The sequence below is a fragment of the Vespa mandarinia genome, chromosome 12 (genome assembly GCF_050613455.1).
Source record: "Vespa mandarinia isolate Hongniang chromosome 12, ASM5061345v1, whole genome shotgun sequence".
Taxonomy (NCBI): Eukaryota; Metazoa; Arthropoda; class Insecta; order Hymenoptera; family Vespidae; genus Vespa; species Vespa mandarinia.
This window is the reverse complement of record NC_140821.1, coordinates 1409069-1422500: the sequence shown is the minus strand read 5'-3', so window position 1 is coordinate 1422500 and position 13432 is coordinate 1409069. Positions and strand designations below refer to the sequence as shown.

General features: G+C 30.1%; 1 protein-coding gene across 2 annotated transcripts; it reads left to right on the top strand.

The window, feature by feature from the left end:
- Positions 1–2557: 2557 nt before the first annotated feature.
- Positions 2558–12810, top strand: LOC118448805 (uncharacterized). Of its 2 annotated transcripts, none has more exons than XM_085660627.1 (5): positions 2558–2674; positions 9577–9668; positions 10084–10295; positions 11580–11878; positions 12688–12810. In XM_085660627.1, the coding sequence occupies exons 3-4, from the start codon at positions 10211–10213 to the stop codon at positions 11723–11725; spliced, it is 231 nt and encodes a 76-aa protein (XP_085516753.1). In that variant the 5' UTR covers positions 2558–2674; positions 9577–9668; positions 10084–10210; the 3' UTR covers positions 11726–11878; positions 12688–12810. The 2 variants fall into 2 exon arrangements, with proteins under 2 accessions (XP_085516753.1, XP_085516754.1); XM_085660628.1 differs by lacking the exon at positions 2558–2674 and adding an exon at positions 2941–3013 and having other exon boundaries at positions 10084–10268.
- Positions 12811–13432: the final 622 nt, after the last annotated feature.

Genomic DNA, 13432 nt, shown 5'->3' with positions numbered 1-13432 from the left:
GAAGAGAGAGGGAGAGAGTCAATGACAAATGTCTTTCATTTCTTTATCTCTCTTAACGTTATCGATCTTTTTCGTTTTATCGTTCTATCAATTGTGAAAACGAAACGTACATATTATTTTTAATATATGATATATAAATATGATCTTGTACAATTACAATTAGATATAATCGAAGAAAATCAAGTTCTAATGGCACAAACAAATTGTTTAAACCATCGTTGAACGTAAATTTGTCGATGATAAAAATCTAGATGGTATTTCAATGATGTCTCGCGCTGTCAGTAATCTGTAATTATCATTATGATCGGTCAAAATTCGTCGCGATTACAGATTTAAAATCAAAAAAATACATTGTTGTCAATGGCAACAGGTGTAAATCGTCAAATAATCTCTCCAATTTAGTAAGATTGAATTAGAGAGAAAAAAAAATTTATTTCTTTACGTTTAATTCGTAACCTTTACACCTTTCGACGTATTGAAAAAAGATAGAGAGAGAGAGAGAGAGAGAGAGAGAGAGAGAGAAAAAAAAGAAAAACATCGCGCGTTTGATTTAATGATGCTTAAATTTTATTCCATTTAACGTAAATGAATGTAATTGAAGAAAAATATATTATTTTTATCATCATAATATCTTTATTGTCAAAAATAAATTTTCAATTAAAATTTAATTTAACATTGGATATCGTTCTTTTTAATACAATATAATGACCATTTAACATTTTATAAAACGTTAAATTTTACGTTAAATAAAATGCAAACATAATTGTACTATCGACAGAACATATATTTACGTTCGTGATTTCTCACAATGAAACGACACCGACCAATTGTTCTCTTTTTTTTTCTTTTTTTTTTTTTTCTTTTTCTTTTTTTTCATTCTTTTTTTCTTTTCTTCTTCTTCAGTTAAGCTTTCAAAAGAGATTCTTTTCGTCTGGCTTTATAAATCAACGATGTCGCTGCTCTTCGGTATTGTAGAAAACGTCTCGTTCGTGTAAGCCGTTATTTACGAAGGGTGATAGTCGGTCGATAGTAAACGAAGAAAGAATGGCTACGACTCGTTAATGAATCTCGATGTATGTATTTCGAAGGATGTTCGGAAAAATAGAAAATATTTTTTCTCTCTTGAAAGTCATCCATTTCCCTTTTACTCTCTTATAACTTGGATTTTCTCCAATCGTAAATAACATGTATTAATATAAAAATAGATAAATATATATATATATCTGTTGAAAACAAAATTATGAAAAAAAAGAATACAAAAAAAAAAAAAAAAGAAAAGGAAAGAGAAAGAAAGATATCTTGTAATTCTCAATCCTTTGTAATCTTTATTTTCTTTTCATTTGTTCGCTAAAAATTCTCTTGTATTGTAGTGGTGTTTTACTATAAAATTAAAAAAAAAAATATATATATATATATGTAATTATTTAAAGCTATAATAATATATTTCCCTACATTTTCTCTCTCTCTCTCTCTCTCTCATTCATCCCTTTATTTTTCTGACGTACATATATAAATGTCTGAAAATACATATGATATATAAACTCAAATATATCGAATATAAACAGATAAAGAGCTGTAGCCGATTTAGTAAGCTCTATTGATTCATTCTCGGTTTGCGCTAGCTTTTCTCCAGATTACGTTCGTTCGTATTCCTTCGCGGCGCTCCTCGCGGTAGCAGCCCTACGCGCAACCGTTCGCGCCACCCCTCGAACGGCACCCCTACCACGACGACTTGCCCGGTTCTGTCCACCCCCATGGCAATCCCCGCTCAATAGATATATATCTCCTTCTCTTTCTCTCTTAGTCGCTTTATCCCCACCAAAAATTATCTACCCCGCCTATTTCATACTTTCCCTCCCTCTCTCCCTCTCTCACTCTCTCTCCCTCTCTCTCTCTCTCTCTCTCTCTCTCTCTCTCTCTCTGTCTCTCTCATTCTCTCCCTCTTTCTGTTTTATACATACAAGCAGACACGCATACAGAGATACACACGCATTCATATACTAATACCTCGATCTTTGAACTCCTATACACTCACGCCCTCTTCGAATATTTTCCAAAGATTCTCTCTCTCTTTCTTTCTCTTTTACTCTATCTCCGTCTTATTTTCTCTATCTTTCTTTCTCCTTCTGTATTTTACTGCCTTTCTTTTCCTTTTTATTATCCTTTTCTCTCTTTCTCTCTCTCTCTCTCTCTCTCTTTCTCTCTGTCTTTTTCCTCTCTCTTTTTCTCTCAGTGTCTGTCACATTTCCCATTTCTCCACTTTATGTTTTTCATCTCCCTTCCCCGTACTATCTCGTACATGTTACATACAAACGCACATATATTCTCCTTCCTCTGAACCGTAACTTTTCTCTTTCTCTCCCCCCTCCCTCCCTCTCTCTCTCTCTCTTTCTCTCTGTCTCCCTCTCGCTCACACACTTTCTCTCTCTCTCTCTCCCTCTCTCTCTCTCTCTCGCGCTTTGCTATTCCGTCGATTCACCCCACCACTGCACTTACCGAAGCTCCACGGTTTCGCTGTGCCGAGCTATCTCCGTTGCTCCCCATGGCAGTCGCTCGACAGCCACCCTCTCAACACGCTCTACTCTAGCCAGTCTTGATTAGGCTTACGGTAACGTGGCAACAACGAGAATCACTGGAAACCGATCATCTCGTTTTCGCGGATAATTTACTTCCGGTGTGTGCTTACTCTCTCTCTTTCTCTCTCTCTCTTACTCGCTCAATCTCCTTCTATCTCTCTCTCTCTCTCGCGTGCGCGCTTTTTCTCTCTCTCTCTTTCTCTCTCTCTATCATTTGTTTTCATTTTTTAGTTCAAAACTGTTCCTTTTTCTTTTCATTTTTATTCTCTCTCTCTCTCTCTCTCTCTCTCTCTCTCTCTCTCTCTCTCTCTCTCTTTCTCTGTCTCTTTTTTCTCGCCTTTTTTCTTTCTTCTTACTTGTCGGTGGTAAATTGGCATCGTCTAAAACGTGCCACGCACGGTGTCTCGACTCGTAATCCTACGGCGGACCAAAACAAGGTACGATCCATTTAAACGTTGTCTGATCAATCGTGGAATATATTCCTACTTACCAATGTCCGACCGAAATAATGGACTCCTACTACTGATATTACTTAATCGGTCAAACAAAGCCAATTGAAAATGAACTTTTCTCTCTGCAATAAAATCAATTATTCGTATTACATATTATAGTTCAGTCTTATTTTCATGCTGGATAATAAATGAAGAAACGGAAAAAGAAAGGGAAAAAGAAAAAAAAAAAGAAAAAAACAAAAGGAAAAAAGAAATAAAGGAAAAGAAAAGAGAGAAAGAAAATGATAAAAATAAAAGGAAAGGGGGAAAAATGGAACAAAGAAAACAAAAGTGAAAATGATTCCTTCATAGAAATAAATTCTAAAATATTATTAAAGTGATCGATCACTATCGAAACAATTTGGTTTCATTTTTCTCATCGTAATAAAACGAAAATAAATTCTGATCGATCGTTTCTCAAAACTAAGGATAAATATAATTTTAGACAAACGTTATTTATACATTATCTATCGTCGATCGTCATCGATTTTTAACCGTACTCTAATCACGTTTCCGACGAATTTCCTGCTGCATTTATCCACCACTGCCGGTCATGTCGATCCACGGATAAACCAACACAAACGCCTTGAGAAATGCTTCCTCTCTGGTTAATTCGTGTCTTCCTGAAACTAATCGAGCTCTCGAACAACGAACAACGCTTTTTCGTTATTCGTAAATCTATAAAATCCTCCGATGATACTTCTTTTTTCATTTTTCTTTTTTTTCTTTGCTCTTTTCTTTTTCCTTTTGCTTTCTTTTTCGAACAATTAGATCAAAATCGATTTTTCTTATATTAATTGTTTCCTCTTACTTTGTTTTCTCTCTCTCTCTCTCTTTCTCTATCTATTTCTTTCTGTCTTTCTCTCTCTCTCTCTCTCTCTCTCTCTCTCTCTCTGTCTGTCTGCCTGTCTCTGTCTTTGTTACGTTCCTGTCTTTCTATCTTGTTTCTCTGTCCACGTGGGTTGCATCTTTTGATAGGGTAAACACGATGACAGAACGAAGCAAGCGTTTCTGGTTGGTCGAGAAGGGAAATCCGATAAAGGGCGTGGTCACATCAAAACTCGAATGACGATTTTTCGAAAACCTTTTCTCAACTGTTTGTGAACGTCCTCTATGCCGAAAGGAAGAATTTTCATGAAACTAGTCAACGTTTACCTTCGGCAATTACGACTTATACAGGGTGTCTTCGTACGACTGAACAACTTCTTTTTTTCTTTCCTTTTTTTTTTCTTTTTATTATTTTTTTTTTTTTAATTATTTGAAAGAAAAAAACAAATGCAGAAGGACATAAATGATTCAAGGTTTTTTGATCAAAGGGAATCATTTTTGCCAGGACTTCAAAACTATTCATGAATTACTTTTAATGAATCAATATATATGTACATTGATATATATATATATATATTTTTTTTTTTTTTCTTAAAATACATTATAAAAAGATGAATTCAATCGTATGAATTTATTCATTATCAGATCGATCTTGAACGATGAAAAATGTGACATTTAGTAAAAATAATACAAAGCAAAATAAAAACAACGACAACGACAACAACAACAACAACAACAACAACAACAACAACAACAACAACAACAAGAAAATCTTTGCAATATAATTAAAACAGTTTCTTATTAGAATTGATATTTCAGAAGATATCTCGACGAGATGTTTCATTAAGTATATAATTACAAAATATATAATATTAAAATACGTCGCAGTATTGGAATACGTCTTATTACAAACAACGAATTTACATTAATAATAAAAATGTTTCCGATTATAAAAAGAAGTTAATTTTTTTTTCTTTCTTTTTCTTTTTTTTGTTTTTTTTTTTTCTTTTACTTTCGCATTATCAAAAACAACTGAAGACACTTCAAATTATTTAAATTTATACGAGACACCCTGTATGCATGCAATACATATATTTATGTGCATACATACACATCTATATACAATACGTAGATATACGTATATGCTAATAACAATCGATGGATACCCGGGCGATATCCACGTTACATATATATATATATATATTGTTCATAAAAATTTTAATTGGGACATAACATACGTTGAATATTATAACAAGGATCAATCGCATGCCACGTAATATAGTTAATTGCTCGGATCGTTGCGGAAGGCCGTGGGATACGCTTCGAGATCGTTTCACGTGCCAAGTCGTAAAATTTCTTCTCTCGATCCATCTTACCACCCCATCCCTTTTCTTCCCAACCTACCCTCATCGCCAACCTCAACCTCTCCCCAACCTCTCCCCATCCTCATTCTCAAACCCTAGTAAGAAACTCGGTATCCTTCGTAAGAAATAAAACGATTTAAACTTAGCATTGTTAATGTGTGTGTGTGTGTGTATGTATGGATGGGTGGGTGATAGGTAGATATATGTGTGTATTTTCCCAATACACTATGTAGTTATGTATATTGTATATAGAGATATATTGTATATAATATATAGAGATATCTATATATATATATATATATATATATATATATATATATATATATATAGAGTATTCGTTTCAATTCGTAAGCATTCGTTTTGATCGAATGAAGAAAATTTGCTTTGGAAAGAAGATTTCCTTTTTATCTATGCATTTTTCCAAGAATAAATTTATTTTATATATTCTGAACATAAAATATGCAGTTAAATGTATCGGCTCTTACAGAAATAAATAAATGAAAGCTTTAATACATGTACGTATATATGTATGTATGTATATATATATTTATAAAAGAATTTTTTTTGTTTTCTTTTCTTTTGTTTTAAATTTATATAACGATTATGTAAATTATCTCTCTTCTTTTTTCCTTTTTTTTTTTGATTAAATTAATAAAACGTAAACTATGTGAGTTATATTTTTAAAATTTATAAAATAATTATATAAGTAGATTATATAAGTTATATATATGTATATATATATATATATAATTTTTTATTAAATTTATAAAACATTAACGTAAATAATTTTTGTATTATATCTTTTCTTAATTCTTTTTTTAATTAATTACTTTTCTTGTGTTACTTATCAAGAAAACTTTGCCAACATAATCCATATCTTATTTCTTATCATATACCTATTATAAAACTATTTATATATGTATGTATGTGTACAGTTATACTATAAAAAAGTATAAAATGGTCTTTTAAAGTATTTCTATAAATTAACGATACCCACCAAGTTGTCCGAGGTCGACCTTAAAAGCTCGAGGGACGAAAAGAGAAAGATTTTCAGGGATGAAAGCCAAGAATGCATTGGATGTAGGTAACGGAGAGTTTTGAGGGGGAGGAGGGAAAAAGAAAAGAAAAGAAAAAAAGAATAAGCAAAATGTTAGAGCAAGTAAATAAAGCAAGAAGATCTTACGTGAAATCGTCTTTAACGAGATTTAAACGTAAAAATTGTAAATGTTATTTCTCCAACTATCACGAATATCCTCTAAATTAGAAAGACATAAGTACTTTTGTCACTTTATATTCGTAATAAAAAAAAAATTTTTGTCACTTTAAATTCGAATTAAAAAAAAAAAAAAAAAAAAAAAAAAAAAAAAAAAAAAAAAAAAAAAAAGATTTATTATTATAAAAAAAAAAAAGAAAAAAAAGAAAAGAAGGAAAACAGGAAAGACAAAAGAAGAATATTCAAGTGTTGTATAATTTCTTTCGATTTTTAAATATAAAATATTAATGAAGAAAAAAATATTCATAATTTCTTTATATATATTTTTTTTTTCTTTTTCGATTATATGCTGATTTTTCATTTATATATATGTGCATGTATGTATGTTTGTGTGTGTGTGTTTGTGTTTGTATGTGTATGAAAATTATGCAAAAATGAAAGAAATATTTTCACTTTACTACGAAAAATCACCAGATGAAATTTTTCTTTTGAGTAAAGGAAAAATCGATAGAATCCAAGCAAGAAGAAGAAGAAGGAGAAGACGAAGACGAAGACGAAGAAGAAGAAGAAGACATAAAATGAGAAAACGAAAAAGAAATAAGAAAAAGAAAGTGAGGAAAGTAATCTTCAGTAAAAAGACACGGATACTTTATTTCTCCTCTCTCTCTCTCTCTCTCTCTCTCTCTCTCTCTCTCTCTCTCTCTCTCTCTCTCTCTCTCTCTCTCTCTCTCTCTCTCTTTCTCTCTGCCTCTCCCTTTCACTCTAGATTCTACCCTCCATAGAGTATCGTCAATGTGGGTAGTATTTTGACGAGTGAAAAAGTAGAAAGGTTGGAGTATAGTACTCGAGCGTGTAGAGAAAAAAAGAAAGAAAGAAAGAAAAAAAAATGAATAAAACAGAAAACTGTTATAAAAACAAAACATTCAAAGACAACAATGGTATTTGGTCTATCACAGTAAACCAAGAACAAAACTGGTTCTATGCAGTTGTAAAAGTCACAATGGACTCCAGTATATACATGTATACTACACTTAAATACTGATAAAAAATATCTCATGTATTATCGCACGTGTACTTGTATATACCGACATACATAGAAAACATATATGTTTAAGTCGAAACATAAGTAACTTGTTGCGTACACTTATTCAAAGACATCCATAAACGAAATGTTTTTTACAAAGCAATAACAAAAGCAAGTATTACGTATAAGTAAAGTCCTGAAACTGAGGATTAAATCTTCGGCCCTCTGGCTATGATGTCAAAGTAACCATGAGATTCTCTTAAGAGAAAAAGATAAAGAGAGAGAGAGAGAGAGAGAGAGAGTGAGAGTGAGAGTGGGGTGGGCAGGTGAGGGGGATGGGAAAGAAAGGGAGAAAGAGGACTTAAGTGGAGGACTTACGTCACGTGACCTATCCTTATGACAAACGATGAATTCACTCAAGCTTTCTAAGAGCTAGAAAAACATCGTGAATATGCTTTATTTAAAAATAAAATCAACGAGGAAGGATAAATTTATGAATAAGGGAATTAATTCTTAATTCATAAGGATCGTTCTAATTTTTCAATCTAAATGAAATATATAATAAATAATGAATAATTTATGAATTAAATCGTTTTAACAAAAGAAATGGAAATTATCGTTATCTCGTATAAATTATCATTATGATTTTATTCTGATTTTAAATAATAACAAATTTAATTGTCATACTGTACGTCATAATGTACTTTTGGTATATTATATGTTATTCGTATTATGTGTTACAATAGAAATGAATTTATTAATGTTTCAATAGATTATAAAAAAAAAAAAAAAGAAAAAGAATAGAAAAAGAGAAAAAAAGGAAGAAAGAAAAAGGAAAAAAGAAAAATAAAAATGTCTAAAGATATCACGTCGAACAGGAAAGAAAATTGAATCAGGCGCTTATAAAGATATGTCGTGAAAATGTCTTTAAACGAAATCGTCGTCATGGATCTCGTAAATCTCATGAGATTTGCGAAATTACGTTTTATACGTGCGCGAGTGTATGTATGTGTGTGTGTATTTATATATATATATATATATATATATATATATATATATATATATATATATATATATATATATATAGAAAAAGAGAGATAGAAAGAGAAGCTTTAAATTTTTACAACGATTATATATTCTTACCAAGAAAGAATTTAATCGTCCATGAAAAATTGTTATTCTCGATAATACATACATGAATATTACTTAGAACTTTGCTCACATTAATTTTTCAAGCCATGTTAATGACGAAGCATTTATTATTAAGCTTAATGAATAGCTCATTTTTGTAACACACCGTGAAAATAAAGCGTATTCAAGTGTTAAGAGGAATTATGTCGATTAAAAAAAAATGGTTAAAAAATTTGTTAAAGACTTCAAAAGTGAATTATATTAAACGCCATTATATTAAATATAATAGTACACGTATATGTATATGTATATAAATACAATGAATTGACACTATACAAATACAAAGCATTGATACTGTATATTAATATAAATATGTACATATACACATATGTATAGTCTATATTTAAAACTATTTATTGTTAATCCAGTTACCAACGACAGTATGAGAAAACATTTGTAAAGCTTCATATCCTTTTGTTTGGAGGATGCATTTATAAACGTTCACCTCGATGCAAATACTTTTCTCAGTAGAACAGAATTTCAATAAACTACTATATTGAATTTTACTATGAATTAATGTAGAGGATGTCGAAACGAATGTAACATTATTTCTTATGTCAGTTGAAACAATAATGTCTTCATTTGATCATTTACATCGACATTAATATGCGTAAAATATAAATTTATACAACTCCTGAATGTATGCAACCGTTTATACATTCGTGTACATTATTCATATATGCAATCCGTATAAATTCTTATGTATCAATGATTGCATACGTAAATGATGCAAGTATACTTTATAGAAAATATTTTATATATATATATATATATATATATGTATGTATGCATGTATGTATGTATGCATGTATGTATGTATGTATGTATGTATGTATGTATGTATGTATATAGATATACGTAAATCAATATAACTTTTACGATGTTTCAGTTCGATCAGATCGTGTTCTAAGAAGAAGATGCACTTCGTTCGTACATAAGGAAGGAGATGCACATGACTTACCAACTTTTTGACACTTCGAGGTAAAAGGAGTTTCTAAACGATTAAAAACTTTTCATTAAAATTCGTCTTTCACTAATTAACGTAAAACACTTCTCGTAATGGAAATCTTTTATTTCCTACCGTAAGAATACAAATAACTCTTTTTCCCGATCTATCCATTTGATAATAATACCTTCGTCATTCTTTCACCGTCTTAACGTCGAAATAATCCTCCTAAAAGTTTTTATATTTAAGTATAAAATGTTCCAACGAAAACAACGAAGTGTGATTATGTTAAAGAATATAAAAAGAAAAATCATCTATAAATACTTTCGGAAATTTTTTATTTCGTTCGAAAAAGTTTGTTAAATTAATCATTGGATTAATTGAAATGTTTCACGAAGAAATAATGGTTATTGATCCTATTTTTTTTCTTTTTTTTTTTGTCCTCATTAGGTGACAAACGTGAATTGAAGGAAGGAAGGAAAGAAGAAAGGAAGGAAGGAAGGAAGGAAGGAAGGAAAGAAGGAAGGAAGGAAGGAAGGAAGGAAGGAAGGAAGGAAGAAAAGGAAAAAGACAGAAAATGCCGGTCGGTGGACGTGTTGCTGGCAAAGTTGGGATTTATAGTTCCCATTACAATGGTAATGGTGTGGATATCATGGCATTAGGTATAGATATTCTATAGAGCGGAGTATGAAATTGAGGAGAAAGGAAAATGTTGGATTTTGTTCTCTTTTTTCTCTCTTTCTCTCTTCACATCTATTTTTATTTCTCTCTGACTAATTTTGATGATTTTACTCTTGACTTACCAAAAGACGATCTCAAAGATATGTAAATAATTCATTAAATATATATATATGTATGTATATGTATATATAACTTAACGATTTTTGTATAAGTATATTATTTACTCGAATGTATTGCATATATATTACAAATAATTTCCAAAACATTTCAAATAAATTTTAAAATGTGTACGAGGTAAAAACGGGGGTAAAAAAAGTTGTCAAATATAAAAGTCTATAAGTGATTCGTATTTCCAGTTGAATGTGATATCGAAATTGGAAAGTAATATTGTAAAGTTATATTCCAAGATATTCCTGCGCGACAATTTTTCTTTAAACGAAGTTTCAAGAAATTCATCGATATCATTAAAAAAAAAAAAAAAAAAAATGAACTTTCGAATTTGATTTTAAGTAAAGTTCTTTTTAAATGTCAAACTCGAAAATTTCATATTACTTTAATATTCCTTCAATAGATATTTCAAATTTCCTATAAAACAATTAAAAAAGAACAAAATTTCCCATTTAATCTCCTCTATTTCATTAAACCTTCAGAATGGAATCCGTGTCTAAGAGAATAAGTTTTATTGTTAAGAATATAATATATAAATATAAATAAATATATATATATATATTATATTTTTTTAACAATTAAATACATAATACATTAGAAATATAATATAATAATACAATATATTTCTTTTCTTATGTATGTATCTATATATCTATATAAATTCTTATATATATATATATATATATATAATTGTGTTACTTCCATTAAAAAAAAAAATATTTTTTCATTGGTTATAGGTCATCAATTTACATCGTTCGATTTCTGTATATGCATGTAGAATATAAATTTCTGCAACGCCTGAATATATGCAACTGGTTGATATACCTTGTCTTCATACATATTGCATAAATTCAGGCGGATCTATTTTTTACAGAAAATGTTTCCTTTTCATTTTTTATTTTCCATTGTATTAATCAACTTTTCGTTAATACAACATATATTTCGTTGACATAATATTCGTAAATTATTTTTTTCATCAATATATGTATATTTTTTTTTGCTAAAAGAAAAAAAAAAAAAAAAGAAAAAAAGAAAATTCGTAGCGGAATAATTATTTCAAAATTGCGATGTTAGAAATATTCCATAATTGATTTCAGGTAAAGGTTACAGTGGTATTAACGAAGAGATCATATGGATCAGTATCGGCATGGGTATAACGATAGCCGTGTTGATAACGATAGCACTTTGCTATATAGCACGTGAAAAGTGTCGTAAACGTCACGAGGGTTACTATTCCTCCTGACACACGTTACCACCGCCCTCTTGGGCGACTTGCTCAACTTTCACACCAACAACCCCTAGGGTTTACTTCAGCCCCACAATCTCGAAGGACAAGCCACGAGCTTATTACATCACCGTATAAGTGGAATGTCAAATCGATGGTGATCCCTTCAAAGTGAGTGACTATATTTCTACCTGTTTTTCTTATCGTTTCTTTTGCCTCCTAATATTCATGACGTCAAAATCTGTAGATATGAATTGTTAAATAAATGTTCTTTCTCGATATTTCCAAAAAAAAAAAAAGAAAAAAAAGAAGAAAAAAAAAATCTATTTAGCTTTCTAATGCATTTGTTCAAACAATTATTATAATATATTAATGTTCGATCGTACATTTCTGTAAAAGATAATTACTGTATATTTTTTATTATACTTTCTCTTTTTTAAACGAATTTCTAAACGAATTGTTACGCCTTAAAGGGTTAACTATATTATTACAAATTTAATCTCGTAAAAAAAATTTTGAATCTGACTGAAAGAAACATCTTTCGTTCGTATTTCTTTTTTTTTTTTTTTCCTTTTTTCTTTTCCCCCCTTAAGAAGAAATTAGGACGAATTAAAGGGGCATTTGAGAAACGTAGATTTTTTTTTTTCTTTTCTTTGAAGAAAGAAATAATTACAAAAGAAAAAAGAAATAATAATAATAATAATATTCTATCCAAACGATGTAACTCGCAGTGGATTTTTTTAAGATAAACTAGAAATCTCGTAGAAAGGAGATTTTGATGGATCCATAAATCACAGAGGCAAAGTTGGCTGCTTTGCATTAAAGTCGATCGTGATACGCATGCAAATTTTCGTTCAAGCCTGCGCATTTTTGTCTGCTTTATTTCCTTTTTTCATGTCTCTCTCTCTCTCTCTCTCTCTCCTTCCTCTCCCCCTTTCTGCCTATTTCTCTCTCTCTCTTTTTCTCTTTCTATTTTCCAGTAACGTACGAAGAAATCGAGTTTGCGTCGAGGAGAGAAATTCAACAGAGTGCTGCTCCAATATACATACCTACGTTTTAAAGCTTTAAGTGAACGTTCTCGACGAAAAAAAAAAAAAAGGAAGAGAGAGAGAGAGAGAGAAAAGAAAAAAAAAAGAAAAGAAGAAATAAATAAATAAATAAATAAATAAATTGAATAAATAACTAAATAAAAGAGACAAACAACTAAAAACGAAGTTAAGCTCTCCCACTGTGATGACAAGGATCGAGAAGACATTAGTGTAAATAGTATAATAATAGAATGCATTTAAAAAAAAAGAAAAAGAAAAAAAGAAAAGAAAGAAAGAAAGAAAGGGAAAAAACTCTTCTTCCTTCAACCTTTGAGATACGATCGTTTTACTCTTTATCAACTGTGTTTCAAGGAACAAACAAACAAACAAACAAACAAACAAGCAAAGAATATATGAAATTCTAAAACACGAACGCAAAGAAAGATGATTAGATGTCGTCTTTGACAAATCCTTCTTCCAATCGATTTTACGTACCATCTGTGACAAAAATTAATGAAAGTCTTTGATCAAAGTGTTCTCTCGAGTAGTAAAATAAAAACGTAAAAAAACATAAAAAGAAAAAAAAAAAAAAAAAAAAGGAGAAAAAAGAAAAAATAAACAAATAAAAGGAAAACAGAAACAAATGAAACAAGCGAGAAAACGAGCTAAATTAGCGACGAGATGTCGAAGAGATTAG